The sequence below is a fragment of the Heterodontus francisci genome, chromosome 46 (assembly GCF_036365525.1).
Source record: "Heterodontus francisci isolate sHetFra1 chromosome 46, sHetFra1.hap1, whole genome shotgun sequence".
In the NCBI taxonomy this organism is placed as follows: Eukaryota; Metazoa; Chordata; class Chondrichthyes; order Heterodontiformes; family Heterodontidae; genus Heterodontus; species Heterodontus francisci.
This window is the reverse complement of record NC_090416.1, coordinates 15,433,746-15,449,635: the sequence shown is the minus strand read 5'-3', so window position 1 is coordinate 15,449,635 and position 15,890 is coordinate 15,433,746. Positions and strand designations below refer to the sequence as shown.

At 54.7% G+C, this 15,890-nt stretch overlaps 1 protein-coding gene across 3 annotated transcripts; it reads right to left on the bottom strand.

Annotated features, from left to right (window-relative positions):
- Positions 1-201: 201 nt before the first annotated feature.
- On the bottom strand, positions 202-10,899 carry mrpl24 (mitochondrial ribosomal protein L24). Of its 3 annotated transcripts, none has more exons than XM_068022805.1 (6): positions 10,566-10,637; positions 9,032-9,221; positions 8,806-8,901; positions 8,273-8,376; positions 8,021-8,151; positions 202-513 (listed from the first exon to the last, which is right to left on the bottom strand). In XM_068022805.1, exons 2-6 carry the CDS (start codon positions 9,206-9,208, stop codon positions 377-379), a joined length of 645 nt encoding a protein of 214 aa, XP_067878906.1. In that variant the 5' UTR covers positions 9,209-9,221; positions 10,566-10,637; the 3' UTR covers positions 202-376. The 3 variants fall into 3 exon arrangements, with proteins under 3 accessions (XP_067878906.1, XP_067878907.1, XP_067878904.1); XM_068022803.1 differs by lacking the exon at positions 10,566-10,637 and adding an exon at positions 10,688-10,898 and having other exon boundaries at positions 203-513; XM_068022806.1 differs by lacking the exons at positions 8,806-8,901; positions 10,566-10,637 and adding an exon at positions 10,688-10,899.
- Positions 10,900-15,890: the final 4,991 nt, after the last annotated feature.

Genomic DNA, 15,890 nt, shown 5'->3' with positions numbered 1-15,890 from the left:
TTACACGGATTCGGTCTGTATGGCCATGAGTTTGAGAGAGCAGTGAAACATTCAGAGGCACTGCTGAGTACAAGCTGATCCCAGTAATGCAGCACACCATGATCTCAGTTGACCTCAGCCGGTTAATAACAGGACGAAAGCGAACTCAAAGGCACTGAACAGAACTATCCTGTTGTACACGTAACGCGTTTACACATGAACAATTTAATCTTTTTTTTTAAAAATGCCCTTTATTTATAGAGTTAAATATGGCGCACGACATATTTCGGGGTGTGTACTGGCTGCCCCTGTGTGATTGGGCAAAGACTACCCATTAGTGCAGCACGTTAATCTCCCTCCCACCACCAACATCTCCCCACCCCCGGAACTGGGTTCTTCAGTACCAGTTGGACTTCCGGGGCCTGCTACTTTCGATTAAGCCCATTTTCTCCATCACTTCCTCCTCGAAGGTCTTCAGGGCAGGTATGTACGAGCTCTCTAATGCGTCCTCAACACTGGTGTCCTTCGGCCCATCTAAAAACAAAAACAGACGGGAAATGAGCATGATTCAACCGCAAACATTTCTGATGCAGAGGGTTATTAACAGTGAATTTTGTACTGAGTTAGATACAGAGTAAAGCTCCCTCTACACTGTTCCCCATCAAACACTCCCAGGACAGGTACAGCACGGGGGTTAGATACAGAGTAAAGCTCCCTCTACACTGTCCCCATCAAACACTCCCAGGACAGGTACAGCACTGGGATTGGCTGCTCTCTGATTTGGGAGCCTGAGTGCATCAACGAGGTGCAGCTGACTGTGGCTGTGTGCAGAGGTTGGAGGCTGCAGGCTGTGTGACTGCTGCAAGAGGGAGAGACTGAGACTGAAAGAAGGGTTTTTCCACATTTTCAACAAAGGAAGGAAGGCAGTGAACTGGAAGAACTGGAAGCTCTTTTTGTGAGTTTGCTTGGTACTGAAAGTCTTTTTCATTGATTGTTGGGGGTGGGGAAAGAAGAGACCTGAAGACCTTGGGTGGGGCTGTATTGTTCAATAGGGAGCTCCTGTGTTTAACATCTTTGGATAGGGAGCTCCCTCCCCACCCCAACTATTAAGCCTGGGACAGCTGGAGCTGCCCAGATGAAGAGACTTATTATCTGAACATCGAGTGAGGCGTGTGCCTGGGCAGCTTACAGCTGACCCAGGTGAAGACATCACCCCACCCCACCCTCCCAACTGGAAGACCAGCTACAAGACTTGTGCAATACTAACAAGGACTGATTCCTCTTGGCCTTCCTCTCCCTCAGCCTCTTCCCCTGTGCTACATCCTTTAAATGTTACATTTTTGATTTATTGTATTTGCTCTTTTCTTTTTTTTTCTCTCAGCAAAGTGCCTGTAACTCTTCCACCCCATGACTTCTCAGTCCTCTCCGGTGGCGGGGCCCTCCTATGCTGCAGCAGCTGCGACAGCTGCTCCTGTGGCCCCGTCACCATTTAAAATCTTAACATCAAAGCATGGGGTGAAGAGTTACACCCATCCTAATATGACTATTGAGGCTTGTGTTAAGGCAATGGCCGTGGTTGTCGGCCCCTCGGCCATTGTTGCAGCCTCAAAGATGTATGGGAAGGCTGTGTTCTTCCTGAAGACCGAGCGGGCTGTGTCCCTCGCCCTAAGTACGGGGCTCACAGTGGGTGGGATTTTCCTGCCAGTGGACCCTCTGGGGGCCACTGCACATCGGGTAACCTTGTCGAACGTCCCACCCTTAATTCCTGATGAGCTCCTCCTCCCCCATCTACACCATCTGGGGGAGGTGAGGTCGGGGATCGCCCCAGTCCCGCTTGGTCTTCGGGAGCACAGCCTCCGACATGTCGACTCCTTCCGCCGCCAGTTATTTATGCAGCTGGCGCGGGAGGAGGACACGGAGGGCCAATTTTATGTGGAGTTCCAGGGGACGGCCTACCGCGTCTTCTGGACCTCGGATGGGGCGCGGTGCCACGTCTGCAAGGGGGTGGGGCATGTTCGTAAGAACTGCCCCAACCTCCCGGCCGCCAGCTCCACCTCGGTGGCCCAGAGTGGTTCCACAGCACCTCCTCCCACTCCCCCCGCAGATCCAACAGACACCGCTCAGTCGGTTCCGGAGGCTGTGGTTTTCACAGCCTCTGGCGGGGAGGGGAGCGTCCGTCCGAGCGGAAGGAAGACGCGGGGAAAAAAGAAACATCGTGAGGCGCGTCCCCTGGATACTTTGACTCAACCCGAGCCTGAGCTCAGCCCAAAGCCCATTCCCATGGAATCCACCTGTCCCAGGGCTGGGCTCAGGCCCAGGGTGACTAAAAAAGGAAAAAAGGGTGCGGAGGCGGAGGCCTCTGATGACATGGAGGTCTCTGAGTCTCCGCGCCCAAATGCGAAAAAGAGGAGAAGGCACCCCTCCACAGAAATAACACAGGGCCCTGAGGTGCAGGGCCCATCTGTTGTTGGGGAGCTGCCTCCTGTTTCTGGTCCTCAGGTTCCCCCTACCGCCACCACCAAGGCTGCAAAGTCCGGGCAGGAGTACTCTATTCCTCAGGATGGAGGGGAGGGGATGGCCCCGGTACGTGAGGCCCCTCCTAAAGGAGTAAGTGGGGCCCTGCTGGTGGTGGGGGAGCCTGGGGAAACCGCCCATTCCGCCACTGCTACTGGGTCGGGTGCCCTGAATGAAGGGGAGGGCGAGGCCCCAGAGGGTCGGGCCTCCCAGCCGGAGTCCACCACCAACCAGGAGACACCCGACCCAGTTATAACTGAGAATGCTGCCCCATCTGCTGGGCCTGTGGGTGCTGGCGGAGTGGGAGATGGCCTCCTCTCGCCGCCTCCAGTCTCGGCTCCGGCTGGTTTCCCGGAGTCCGGAACTTCTGTCTCCCCTGGACCACTCATTGGCCTGGGGATGGAGGTGGAGGGGGGTCCTGAACCGCTGGTGCCTACAGGCTCCAGTTTCACAATAGAACCCAGAGAGGACTCCTCCGCCATCGATCCTGGGGGTGGGATCGTGACGGAGGCGGAACCAGCTGGCGCGGCCGGGACGTCCGCCCCACAGTGTGTGGTGGATGTGTCGGCCGCTGGCGGTGACGACCCGGAGGAGGATGGGGATTCGGTGCGGGGCACGGAGGATGATCTTGATTCCATCGCCAGTGAGGTGGTGGAGTCCCTCGTGCCTCCCACCGAATCTCCTCTCATCCCCACGGCGGAACTCCGGGATTTCCTCGCGGCTTGCAGGGGTTGCCGCAATAAAGTTCAGCTGGCCCTCGACCGTTGGTCGAATCTGGCGCTGATCATCCAGTCCGTCCGTGCCGCCCTTAAGATAGCGGGCAAGCGCGCGGACGTGAAACTGGTTGAGAGGCGCCGTTTTAATGTGTTCCTCAATGGGTTGCTGGGGGAGTGGAGGGCCAGGTGCACTTCCACTCCCTCCTCACAGTGAGCTGTTGGTGACGGGTTTTAAGTACCTTTGACATGAAGATAACCATAGCCAGCCTCAACATCAACGGCAGCAGAGGGGCTCACCGCAGATTTCACAATCTCTCAGTCCTTAGGGAAGGGAGATACGCGGTGAGCTTTCTGCAGGAAACCCACACCGTTCCGGAAGACGAAGCCACCTGGCTCCTGGAGTGGCAGGGTGGGGTCTACATGAGTCACCTCACCCCTATTTCTAGTGGGGTGGCTATCTTGTTGGCCCCGACTTTTCAGCCGGAGATCTTGGGGGTCAAGGAGCTAGTGCCGGGCCGCTTGCTCCACCTCGCCGTTCGCCTGGGTAGCGTGCCGCTCCACTTTGTGAACGTGTACGCGCCCAGGCCCGGCGCGTTGCAAGCGCGCTTCTTTGAAGAAGTGTCCGCTCTCTTGAGCTCCATCGATAGCGGCGAGTGCATCATCCTCGGGGGGGATTTTAACTGCACCCTCGAGGTGGGGGATCGCTCCGGTCCCCAGCGCGGCCAAGCGTCGGTGGAGAAGTTGAGGGGACTGATCAGCTCCCTTAACTTGGTGGACGTCTGGCGGAATCTCCATCCCGACTCCAGCGCCTTCACGTGGAGGTCTGGAGGAGGGGGGTCGCGAATCGACCGCCTCTACATTTCGCAGGCGTACGTCTCCCGCGTTTCGGCGGCCTCCATGCGGCTGGTGCTGTGCTCGGACCACCGCCTGGTGTGGGCGGAGTTCACTCCGCTCCGCACGCGGGCGGGGTCCGTGTACTGGCACTTTAACAACCGGCTGCTGGAGGACGTGCGATTTCGGGACTCGTTCTGTCGATTCTGGGCCGACTGGAGAAGGAAGCAGGGGGGCTTCCCCTCCTTGAGGCTATGGTGGGATGTGGGCAAGACTCACATCCGCGTCTTCTGTCAGGAGTACGTGAAGGGGTCGACCAAGAGGCGGGAAGCCGAGATCGGGCGCCTTGAGAGGGAGGTGCTCGACTTGGAGTCCCGCCTCGGTCATGCCGTCGCGGACCCGGCCCTGTGGCAGGCGTACAAAGAGAAGAAGGGCGCGCTGAGGAACCTGCAGCTCATAGGGTCCCGAGGCGCGTACGTGAGGTCGCGGATCCAGATCCTGGAAGATTTGGACCGCGCCTCACCCTTCTTCTACTCGCTGGAAAAATGGCGGGGGGTCCGTAAGCAGCTCGTCGAGCTGCTGGCCGACGACGGATCCTCCATCACGGATCCGGAGGGAATGGGCCTCCTGGTCCGGACGTATTACAGTGCGTTGTTCTCTCCGGATCCGTCCAGCGAGGATGCGCGCAGAGTTTTGTGGGAGGACCTGCCGCAGGTCAGCCCGGAGGGCGCCGAAGGATTGGAGGCTCCGCTCACGTTGGCGGAGCTGACTGGCGCCCTCCATAGCTCTCGAGGGGCAAATCCCCAGGGCTGGATGGGTTGACCGTGGAGTTCCTCAGGGCGTTCTGGGACGTCCTGGGGGACGATTACGCGCGGGTCCTGGGGGAAAGCCTGGCGACCGGGGAGATGCCCCTCTCGTGGCGCAGGGCGGTCATCGTCCTGCTGCCGAAGAGGGGCGATCTCCGCCTGCTTAAAAACTGGCGTCCGGTCTCCCTCCTCAGCACGGATTATAAGATCTTTGCCCGGGCTATGTCTACCCGCCTGGGCTCCGTGCTGGCCCACATGATCCACCCCGACCAGTCCTACACAGTCCCGGGCCGGTCCATCCAGGACAACATCCACCTGGTCCGGGACCTGATCCATCTTTCCCAGAGGACTGGTCAGTCGGTCGCCTTTCTCTCCCTCGATCAGGAGAAGGCGTTCGACAGGGTGGATCACGATTACCTTTTCGGGACTCTGCGCGCTTTCGGACTCGAGCCGCATTTCGTGGCCCGGGTCCGACTTTTATACGCCGCCGCAGAGTGTCTAGTCAAAGTTAACGGGTCCTTGACGGCGCCCCTTCGATTTGGGAGAGGAGTGCGTCAGGGGTGCCCCATGTCCGGCCAATTGTATACCATCTGCGTGGAGCCCTTCCTGTGCCTGCTTCGCAGGAGGTTGACGGGATTGGCTCTGCGCGAGCCGGCCATGCGGGTCGTCCTCTCGGCTTACGCCGACGACGTGCTCCTCGCAATCACAGATCCCGTTGACTCGCGGAGGATGCGCGACTGCCAGCAGACCTTTTCTGCCGCGTCCTCCGCGAGGATCAATTGGGAGAAATGTTCCGGACTCCTGGTTGGTCAGTGGCGGGTGGACTCCCTGCCGGAGGAGATGACACCTTTTGCGTGGAGCACCACGCACCTCCTCTATCTGGGAGTCCACCTTAGCCCCGCTGAGGAAGCCTGGCCGGCAAACTGGCAGGAGTTGGAGGCGAAAGTCACCGCTCGGCTGGGGCGCTGGACAGGACTGCTCCGAGTGCTTTCCTACAGGGGCCGAGCGTTGGTCATAAACCAACTGGTGGCCTCCATGCTGTGGTACCGGTTGGTCACTTTGGCCCCGCCCCCTGTATTTGCCACCAAGATCCAGAAGAAACTCGTCGATTTCTTCTGGGGCAAGAGGAAACACTGGGTCTCTGCCGCGGTCCTGAGTCTCCCGATCGAGGAGGGCGGTCAGTCGCTGGTGTGCATCCGCACCCAGGCTGCGACTCTCCGCCTTCGGACCCTGCAGAGATACCTGTACGTCGAGCGTCCTCCCAGATGGTGTGCGCTGGCGACGTATTTTTTCCGCCAGTGTCACTGCCTTCAAGACGACACGCAGCTCCCGGTGGAGTCCGTTAGCCGCGCCTCTCTGAGGGAGTTGCCTGTCTTTTACCGGGATCTTTTCCGAGTCTGGAACATGGTCGCCTCCAGTCAGGGCGCTCCCCCGCCGGCGGAGGAGAGCGCCTCGGCTGTCCGGGCGGCCGACTCCGGGGACGGTCCGGCGGGCGGAGGAGTAGCCGAAACCCCCGGGACGCCCCTCACTGCGGGTGGCGAGGGGGCTCGGGAGTGCGGAGCGATCCCAGCTGAGCTGACCCCCGCTCGGCCGGAACTGCTCATCGGACCCAGGCCCCGAAACCCTCCTCGGGAGCCGGTCCCGCACAACCCGAGCCGCCTCTCGGAAATGCCCTCCGTGCCATTCCAATCGGCGCGGAGGGGTTTCCTGTACGGGCTGCTCCTGCACACTCTCCACTTCCTCGCCCTCGTCAGCCGGCCGGACACGCCCTGGCGGTCCGCGTTGCCATCTGGCGGCGAGGGGAAACCCCGATGGAGGTCTCTCTACGCGGGAGTCTTCCCCCTTTACATCGGGGACCTGGGGTGGAGGGTGCTGCACAGAGCAGTCCCGTGCAATAGGCTTTTAAGTAGGTTCACGGACTCCCAGGCCAGCTGTACTTTCTGCGGCCTGGACGAGTCCGTGTTCCACATTTATACGGAGTGTGCGAGGTTGCAGCCCCTATTTGAGTATCTGAAGGGGCTGCTCCTCAAATTCTGGCTGCACTTCAGTCCCACGCTCCTGATCTTTGGGCACCCGGTGCGGAGGGGCTTGGGCCGGGAGGAGGATCTCCTCGTCGGTCTGCTCCTGGGCCTGGCCAAGGTGGCAATTCACAGGTCCAGGTTGCGGGCCGTCGGGGGGTCCGTCCTCCCCGATTGCCTGCCCCTCTTCCGCGGTTACGTTCGCGCCCGGGTGTCCCTGGAAAAGGAGCATGCGGTGTCCGCCGGTACGCTTGAGGCCTTCCGTGACCGGTGGGCACCGCAGGGACTGGAGTGCATTGTCGACGCCGAGAATGGCATTTTAATTTGAGTTTTTTTGTTTATTTATCTGGTTTTAATAAAGTTATTTTAAAAATATAAGTGTGTATATAAAGGGGGCCTGAGGAATAAAGGCCCCCTCGACATATAAAATATATATAATGGGTGCCTGAGGAATAAAGGCCACCTCGACATATAAAATATATATAATGGGGGCCTGAGGAATAAAGGCCCCCTCGACATATAAAATATATATAATGGGGGCCTGAGGGATAAAGGCCCCCTTGACATATAAAATATATATAATGGGGGCCTGAGGGATAAAGGCCCCCTTGACATGAAAAATATAAAAGGGGCCTGGGGTATAAAGGTCACCTTGTGGAAAAAAAAAAAAAAAAACAGTGGGGCGGGCGGGGGGGGTTAGATACAGAGTAAAGCTCCCTCTACACTGTCTCAGGAAACACTCTCTCTCTCTCTCTCCTCCTTTAAGACGCTCCCTAAAATTGACCTCTGACCGAGCTTTTGGTCGCCTGTCCCTAATATCTCCTCATGTGGCTCAGTGTCAAACTTGGTCTTATTTACGCTCCTGTGAAGCACCTTTGATGTTTTACTACATTGTAACTGCTATATAAATGCCCAGCTATTGCAGTTGAAATGGTGACCCCCCTCTAGGACACTGGGCTCACAATGTGAAACCCCACAGGGCACCTCCACCATTAAATTCTACTCCCTTAGCCCTCGACGTGGCAGGATTTCTGATGCCAGATTCCCAGTGACGGGCAGTTTATTCGCCTCAGCTTGACGAAGCGGGCGGGGGGGGGGGGGAAGCTTAAAAGCAGCAAAACGCGGGAGGAAGGTCTGCGGTGGCGGAACGACTTGCCTTTCCACTGTTCTGGCACGATGCCATCTTTCCTCTCGAACACGGGCTTGGGGATGATGCGTCCTGACCGGGCGGAGATTCTGACCTTCTCTCCCTCCTCTGTGTATCTCCAGTCCACCACCGTCGGTTTTCTGTGCAGCGAAAGGGAGGAAGCGGGAGGGTTTGGTGATGGCGACAAGACGTTCCTTCACACCGCACGCAAAACCGGAGACGGAGCTCAGCACGGACTGGGTTCGGGGGATTCCCACTTACCGGTCGCTGGGATCCACCAGTGCCACGTCACGGAGTAGCAGTGGAGCCTCACTGGCGATGTACGTTCCCCTGTGATCCCCCGCCTTGCCGATGTAGCGGTAATGCTGTAAAGGAACGGGGTGGGTGTGAAAGGGTTAACGACGCAGCAGAAAGGTTCTCTCCTTCCCCGGCCAACTCCCCGCCCCCCCCCCCCCCCCACTGTCCCTGAACTCCCCACCCCGCCACTCAATCACAGCGGCAGTGAGGGCTCTCTCTGGCAGCATTTGGATACTCCAGACCCCGTGAGCTCGGCCAGCTTTACGATTGCCACTCTCGGTCCTGGGGAAACTCCTACGTCCTACATTTTGTGCTCAGGTCTCTGGGAGTGGGGCTCGAACCCACAATCTTCTGACTCAGACAAGAGAGAGAGAGCTAGACAGAACAATTAACCTCCCCCGCGGGCCCCCTCAGTCCCCCAACGTCAGAGACTGCCCGGCCTGCAACCTTTGCGCTCTCCATATCCAACCTGCGTCCGGAGGTATTTCTCTGCTCACCGTGTTCAGTCCTTCCAGGATCACCCAGTTGCGAGCCCGAATCACCTGAACGACTTTTCCCTGCTTCCCGGCATCTTTCCCCTTGAGAATTTCCACCTGGCCGGACGGACGGAGAACACATGTCAAGGCCTCTTGCCAGCCGCTGTCACTCAGCTGTCCATTTAATCCCACTCCCCAGCGCTTTGAACGTCACAGTAAGCTGAGACGCCGAACCGCGCACACTCACCGTGTCCCCCCGGAAGATCTTCCACTCGTGCGGCGCGATGGGCTCCACGAACACCTTCCTCCGCTGCCGGCCCGGGGGGTTCATCCTCTGGGCCGCGATAGTCCAGGGCCGGTTGGTGCCGTACCGGTAGCCGGGAGGCAGCTTGGCCGCCGCGGCGAGCAGGGCTCCGAGGCGCATGGCTTCGTAGGGGCTGCGGAGAGAAGGCACACGCACGGTGACGAGCAAAACGCGCCAGGGAAACCGATCCTGCTCAACGGGATCGCGCCGGCGGAATCTGCACACTGAACCTACGTGCTCCGTCCTGCCAACCTTAACCTGTAAACGGGAGTCACAGGAACAGGAGGAGGCCATTCAGCCCCTCGATCCTGTTACACAGGAACAGGAGGAGGCCATTCAGCCCCTCGAGCCTGCTACACCGGAACAGGAGAAGGCCATTCAGCCCCTCGAGCCTGCTACACAGGAATAGGAGGAGGCCATTCAGCCCCTCGATCCTGTTACACAGGAATAGGAGGAGGCCATTCAGCCCCTCGAGCCTGCTACACCGGAACAGGAGAAGGCCATTCAGCCCCTCGATCCTGTTACACAGGAACAGGAGGCCATTCAGCCCCTCTAGCCTGTTACACAGGAACAGGAGGAGGCCATTCAGCCCCTCGATCCTGCTACACAGGAACAGGAGGAGGTCATTCAGCCCCTGAAGCCTGTTACACAGGAACAGGAGGAGGCCATTCAGCCCCTCGATCCTGCTACACAGGAACAGGAGGAGGCCATTCAGCCCCTCGAGCCTGTTACACAGGAACAGGAGGGGGCCATTCAGCCCCTCCAGCCTGTTACACAGGAACAGGAGGAGGCCATTCAGCCCCTCGATCCTGCTACACAGGAACAGGAGGAGGCCATTCAGCCCCTCGAGCCTGTTACACAGGAACAGGAGGAGGCCATTCAGCCCCTCGGGTGGCTGGCACAGAGGGGGTGAAAATTTTCTACGCCTCCCAGAGTCAAATAGCCAGCTTCCACACTGCACATGTGGACTGGTTGGCATGATCTCCCTGCTCCCTCCTCCCACATGCCCCGGTCAGCTCCGCCACTTCCCCAGTAGCACCTCACCTCCCCATCACCCCATCCTCCCCCAATGGTCTTTCTCCTCACTCAATAGCCTTACACCCCAATAGCACTTCCCCTCAATGCCAATAGACCCCCCCTTCGCCCCCGATTGTCCCGACCATCCCCTCCAGCCATGCCCCTCACCCCAATTGCCCCTCACCCCAATTGCCCCTCCCCTCAGCCCCCCTTCCCTCATAGCCCAGCCCCTCCCCAATAGTCCCACCCGTCCTGATAGCCCCGCCTCTCAGCCCCTCCCCCAATAGCTCCCACCCCCGATAGCCCCTCCCCTCCCTCATTGCCCCGCCCCTCCCCATAGCCCCGCCCCTCCCCGATAGTCCCTCCCTCACAGCCCCTTCTAACCCCAATAAGCCCACCCTTCCCCATAACCCCGCCCCAATAGCCCCACCCTCCCCGCGAGCCCCAGATTTGAAATCACCTTCAACCGTCACCTGCGGCTTCACGGTTCCTCCGCGCGGCGCCGGAGCAGCAACCACCGAGAGAGGGGGAGGGGGGGGGGGGGGTGAGAGAAAGCTCCCTTCTCAGTGGCACAACCCTTACCGGCAAAAACAATCCCTCCGAGCCCGATTCCCTCTCAGCCCGACTCCTGCGGCCTTCCGCACGTTCCTGCTGAACCCTCAACCAGACTGGACTGACTCCACCTCCCGTCCAGTTATGGAAACCCGACCATCAGCTCTCTTCCTTCACCCCCCTTCCCTGCCCGCGCGGAATGGAATCTCCTGGCACCAGGCCGGTGCGCATGCGCCTCCCACTCGCCTCCCCGCGTGGTGTGCCCTGGGGGCAAACAACACCTCCCAGAAGGCCACGCGCGGCCTCTGGGCGCGGGGCATGCTGGGTACCCTGGCCACCATCTCATGGCCAAGGAGCTCCATATTAGTGGGTAACACAGGCAGCAGCAATGAGCTTGCAGATATTGCAGAGCCTTCAGACTAATCCAAAATACTTCTTGACCCATTACAATCCCCCCGCCATCCTAAAAACTAGCAATGAAGGGTGGCTGTACTTCTTTATTCCTTCATGGGCTGTCAACATTTATTGCCCATCCCTAATTGCCCCTTGAGAAGGTGGCGGTGAGCTGCCTTCTTGAACCGCCGCAGTCCGTGTGGGGTCGGGACACCAGGGCGTTCCTGCATTCTGACCCAGCGACAGTGAAGGAACGGCCGATATAGTTCCAAGTCGGGATGGTGTGTGGCTTGGAGGGGAACTCGCAAGTGGCGGTGTTCCCATGCATCTGCTGCCCTTGTCCTTCTAGGTGGTAGAGGAAGAGATGGCATTGCCTGCTCGGTGCTTGGCAAAGCTGTTGGGGCACTCCTGGGATCTTAACCTCCTTTCTTCCGCTGCCTTTCCTGTGGCAATGGGTGCCTTCTCCTCTTGGCTGCTTCTAGCTTCCACCTACCACCATTATACTCCCTCTGGACTTTTTCTACACTCATCTTATTCATCGTCATCCCCTTCTTGCCTTGCACCATCACTGAATCATATTCCCTTTTATGTACCAGCAGTATTTGGCCCAACTTATCTTCATGCTCCACACGAGCCTCCTCCCACCCCCTCAACATATCCTTCTATTCCTTTCTCCCTCATGTGTTTATCCAGCTTCCCCCCAAGCTCTCTGCTCCTCACCTCAACCACTCCCTGTCGTAGCGAGTTCCACATTCTCACCACTCTCTGGGGACAGAATGTTTTCCTGAATTCCTGATTGGGTTTATTAGCAACCATCTTATATTTATCACCACTAGTTTCGGTCTCCCCCACCACCAGTAGAAACTGTCCTCCGTCTACTCTATTGAACCCTTTTGTCATGTGAGGCCTCAGAGCCCCAGCCTGTTCTTTCTCTGTCCCCTTTTCCCAGGCTCGGCCCTTGCTTTAAAGCCTCTTCCGGTTCTGAGGAAAGGTCATCGAACTGAAACGTTAACACGGTTTTTCTCCCTCCCTACTTGCTGCCCAACCTGCTGAGTGTTTTTATTTCCACTCTCCAGCACCGCTTTGCGTTTGTATAAAGAAAATGTCAACCATGTTGGAGATTTTATCCCAGGCTAGAGCTCCACCGACACGTGTCGTTCTCCAGATGATGACTGTAGCAGCAAATCACATGGTGGGGCCTGTTGTTGCTTCTCTCCAGCCCAGCATTCAGTCTCTGCTTCTTGCAAGGCTTCTAATGTCAATCTGGTTTGGCCAGTACGATCAAACATATGCATATTTGGAAGACAAAGACAAATTGTATGTTAACGGTCTGCAGAGAGGGTGTTAAATGACAGAAAAATGAATAGCCCTTGCCCAAAGCACAAACATGAAAAATAAAAGTGGATAGACACATGGTTTAAAAAAAAATGAAACAAACTAAAAGGTGGGGGGGGGCCTGTCCTGCTCTGAAATTATTGAATTCAATCTTCAATCTGACAGGCTGTAGTGTGCCTGATTGGTAAATGTGCTCACTATGTGGTCTCCTCTTCATTGGGGAGACCAAACACAAATTGGGTGACGGCTTTGCGGAACACCTCCGCTCAGTCTACAAGCATGACCCCGAGCTTCCGGTTGCTTGCCATTTCAACACTCCCCCTTTGCTCTCATGTCCACATCTCTGTCCTGGGATTGCTGCAGCGTTCCAGTGATCATCAACGCAAGCTCGAGGAACTGTATCACATTTACCGATTAGGCACACTACCGGACTGAACATGGGAGTCAATAATTTCAGAGCATGACAGGCTCCCCTTTTTATTTTCAGTTACTTTTTCTTTTTATTTTAGTTTGTTTCATCATTCTTTTTTTTTAAAACCATGTGCCTGTTTTTTTTGCATGCATGTGCTTTGGGCCAGGGCTGTTCATTTTTCTGTCAATTAACACCCTCTCTGCACTAACGCTTTGTCTTTCAGCACACCATTAACATACTGTTTGCCTTTGCTCCATGACCTTCTGCTCAGTTATTCTCTGTGACCCTCTGTCCTATTAACACCTCCCCTTTTGTTATCTTTTGCCCCACCCCCACTTTATTTGCTTAAAACCTATTACATTTCTAACCTTTGCCAGTTCTGATGAAAGGTCACTGACCTGAAATGTTAACTCTGCTTCTCTCTCCACAGATGCTGCCGGTCATGCTGAGTATTTCCAGCATTTCTGGTTTTTATTCCAGATTTCCAGCATCTGCAGTATTTTGCTTTTGTTAACAGCAGGACAGGTTAGAGTGTGTGGCCCAAATAAGTGTTCTTTATACAAATGCATACAGTATAAAGAACAAACTGAATGAATTGCAGGCGCAAATTCAACTTGGGCGGGTATGACATGGCTGCAAGATGCTCAGGACTGGGTGCTAATTATCATATTTTATAAATATAAATATTATATAAATACAGGTTATAAGGTCTACAGAAAAGATGGGTTAAATTATAACGGCAGAGTAGCCTTAGTGATTAAGGACGAAATCACTTCAATAAGAGAGGAAACGAGGAGAGGTAAGCAGGCAGTGGAGCCTTTATGGGTAGAAGAAAGAAACAGAAAAGGATTTAAGACTGTGCTGGGAGTTATGTTCAGGCACCCTGGTCTTGCTGCGAAGTGGTAGATTGTATAAGTGCAGATATTAGACAAGCATGTAGCAAAGGCAGAGTGGTTTCAATGGGAGATTTTACCTTTCATATAGATTGGGACAAGCAGCCCAGCACATGTCAGAAAGGTAGTAAATTTCCTGAGTGGGCATCCGGGCTAGTTTTCTACAACAATATGTCCTAGAACCCGCAATGGGTCAGGCCATATTATATTTAGTAACGAGCCTGGTTTACTTCACAGCCTTAAGCTGCGTGAGCATTTAGCTAATAGCGATCATAATACAATCGAGTTCAACGTAGTGTTTGAAAGCTGTTCCAAACAGCCAGTAAGGTTTGAGATTTAGGTAAGGTTGGCTTAAATGGGATGAGACAGAGACCGTCGAGAGTAAACTGGACAAATCTGTTAATGGGCGAAACAGAGGATCAGTGGGGAAAAAAAGAATTTATGATCCAGAACCACAAAAAGTGGGTATGAAAAGAAAAGAAACTTGCAAGGGATGTCAGAAATGACAAAACTTTTACAATGATGTTCGGAAGAAAGGTGTTGGCCAAGAGCAATGAGGCCTAACTGAAAACTGATAACGGTGATACTGTCAATGAAAATAAGGACATGGCATGCATGCCGACGAGGTACTTTGCGTCAGTATTTACAGTAGCGGGAGAGGGGCTCACCAGAACTAACAAAAGCAAAATAACAGGGATCAAGATAATTATGACACTAAAGTGCAACAAATCCCTAGAACCAGGTGGTTTCCATCCCTAGGGTTTAAAGGAAGTGGGTAAGAACATGATAATCTTCCAAGTTCTCTCGACTGGGGAATCATTCCTTTTGACTGGAAAATTGTGCAAGTTACTCCAATATTTAGGAAAGGAGAGAGAGGGGAAAACCAGATCAATTAGCCTGAATTACTCACGTCTATAATTAAGGATAGAGTGACTGAACACAATGAAGGTTTTCAGCTGATCAGAGAGAGCCAACATGGATTTGTAAAGGGTAGGTCATGTCTGAAGAACCTCACTGATGTTTTCTGAAGGGGTGACTAATGTAGTGGACAGGGGAATGTCTATGGATGTTATTTGGATTTTCAGAAGACATGTGATAACGTCCCTGCTAAGAGACTGTTAGTTAAAGGTGAAGTTCTTGTAACGGAAGGTAAATTATTGATCTGATTAGGAAAGTGGCCGAGCAGCAGGAGACAGAGAGTAGGGATAATAGGCAGGTACTTGAATCGGCAGGATGTGACTAGTGGGGTCCCGCAAGGATCTGTTGGAGCCTCAACTATTCACAGTACTTATTAACAACCGAGACGATGGGATTGAAGGCCACATATCCACAGTTGCCCATGACACAATGACAGGTAGCAGTGTATATGGAAGCAAGAAATTACAAAGAGATACTGATAAAGTGAATGGGCAAAACTGGCACATGGATTTCAATTCAGGCAAATGTGAGGGCACCAACTTTGGATCAAAAAAAAAAAAAGGATAGAGCAGGGTACTTTCTAAATGGTGAAAAGTTAGAAACAGTGGAGGTCCAAAGAGACTTGGGTGTCCAGATGCACAGATCATGAGAATGTCACGAACAGCTACAGATAATCGTCAAATGCTGCCCTTTATATCTAGACGACTCGAATACAAGGGGGTAGGAGTTATGCTTCAGCTTTACAAAGCCCTGGTTCGACCACACCTGGAGTTACTGGGAGCAGTTCTGGGCAACACACCTTAGGAAGGATATATTGGCCTTGGAGGGGAGTGCGGTGTAGATTTACCAGAGTGATACCTGGAATCCAAGGGTTAAATTACGAGGAGGTTGTATTCCCTGGAAATAAGGTGTTTAAGGGGTGATTTGATCAAAGTTTTTGGGATATTAAGGGGGAACTGATAGGTTCGATGGAGAGAAACTATTTCCACTGGTTGGGGCGTCCGGAACTCGGGGGCAGAGTCTAAAAATTAGAGCCAGACCTTTCAGGAGTGAAATTAGGAAACACTTATACACACAAAAGGGTGGGAGAGGTTTAGAACTCTCTTCCACAAATGGCAACTGATGCTGGATCAATTGTTAATATTAAATCTGAGATTGATAGTTTGTTGTTAACCAGAGGTATTCAGGGATAAGGGGGGCAAAGGCGGGTGAATGGAGTTAGGTCACAGATCAGCCATGATCCCATTGAATGGCAGGACACCAGTGAGGGGCTGAATGGCCT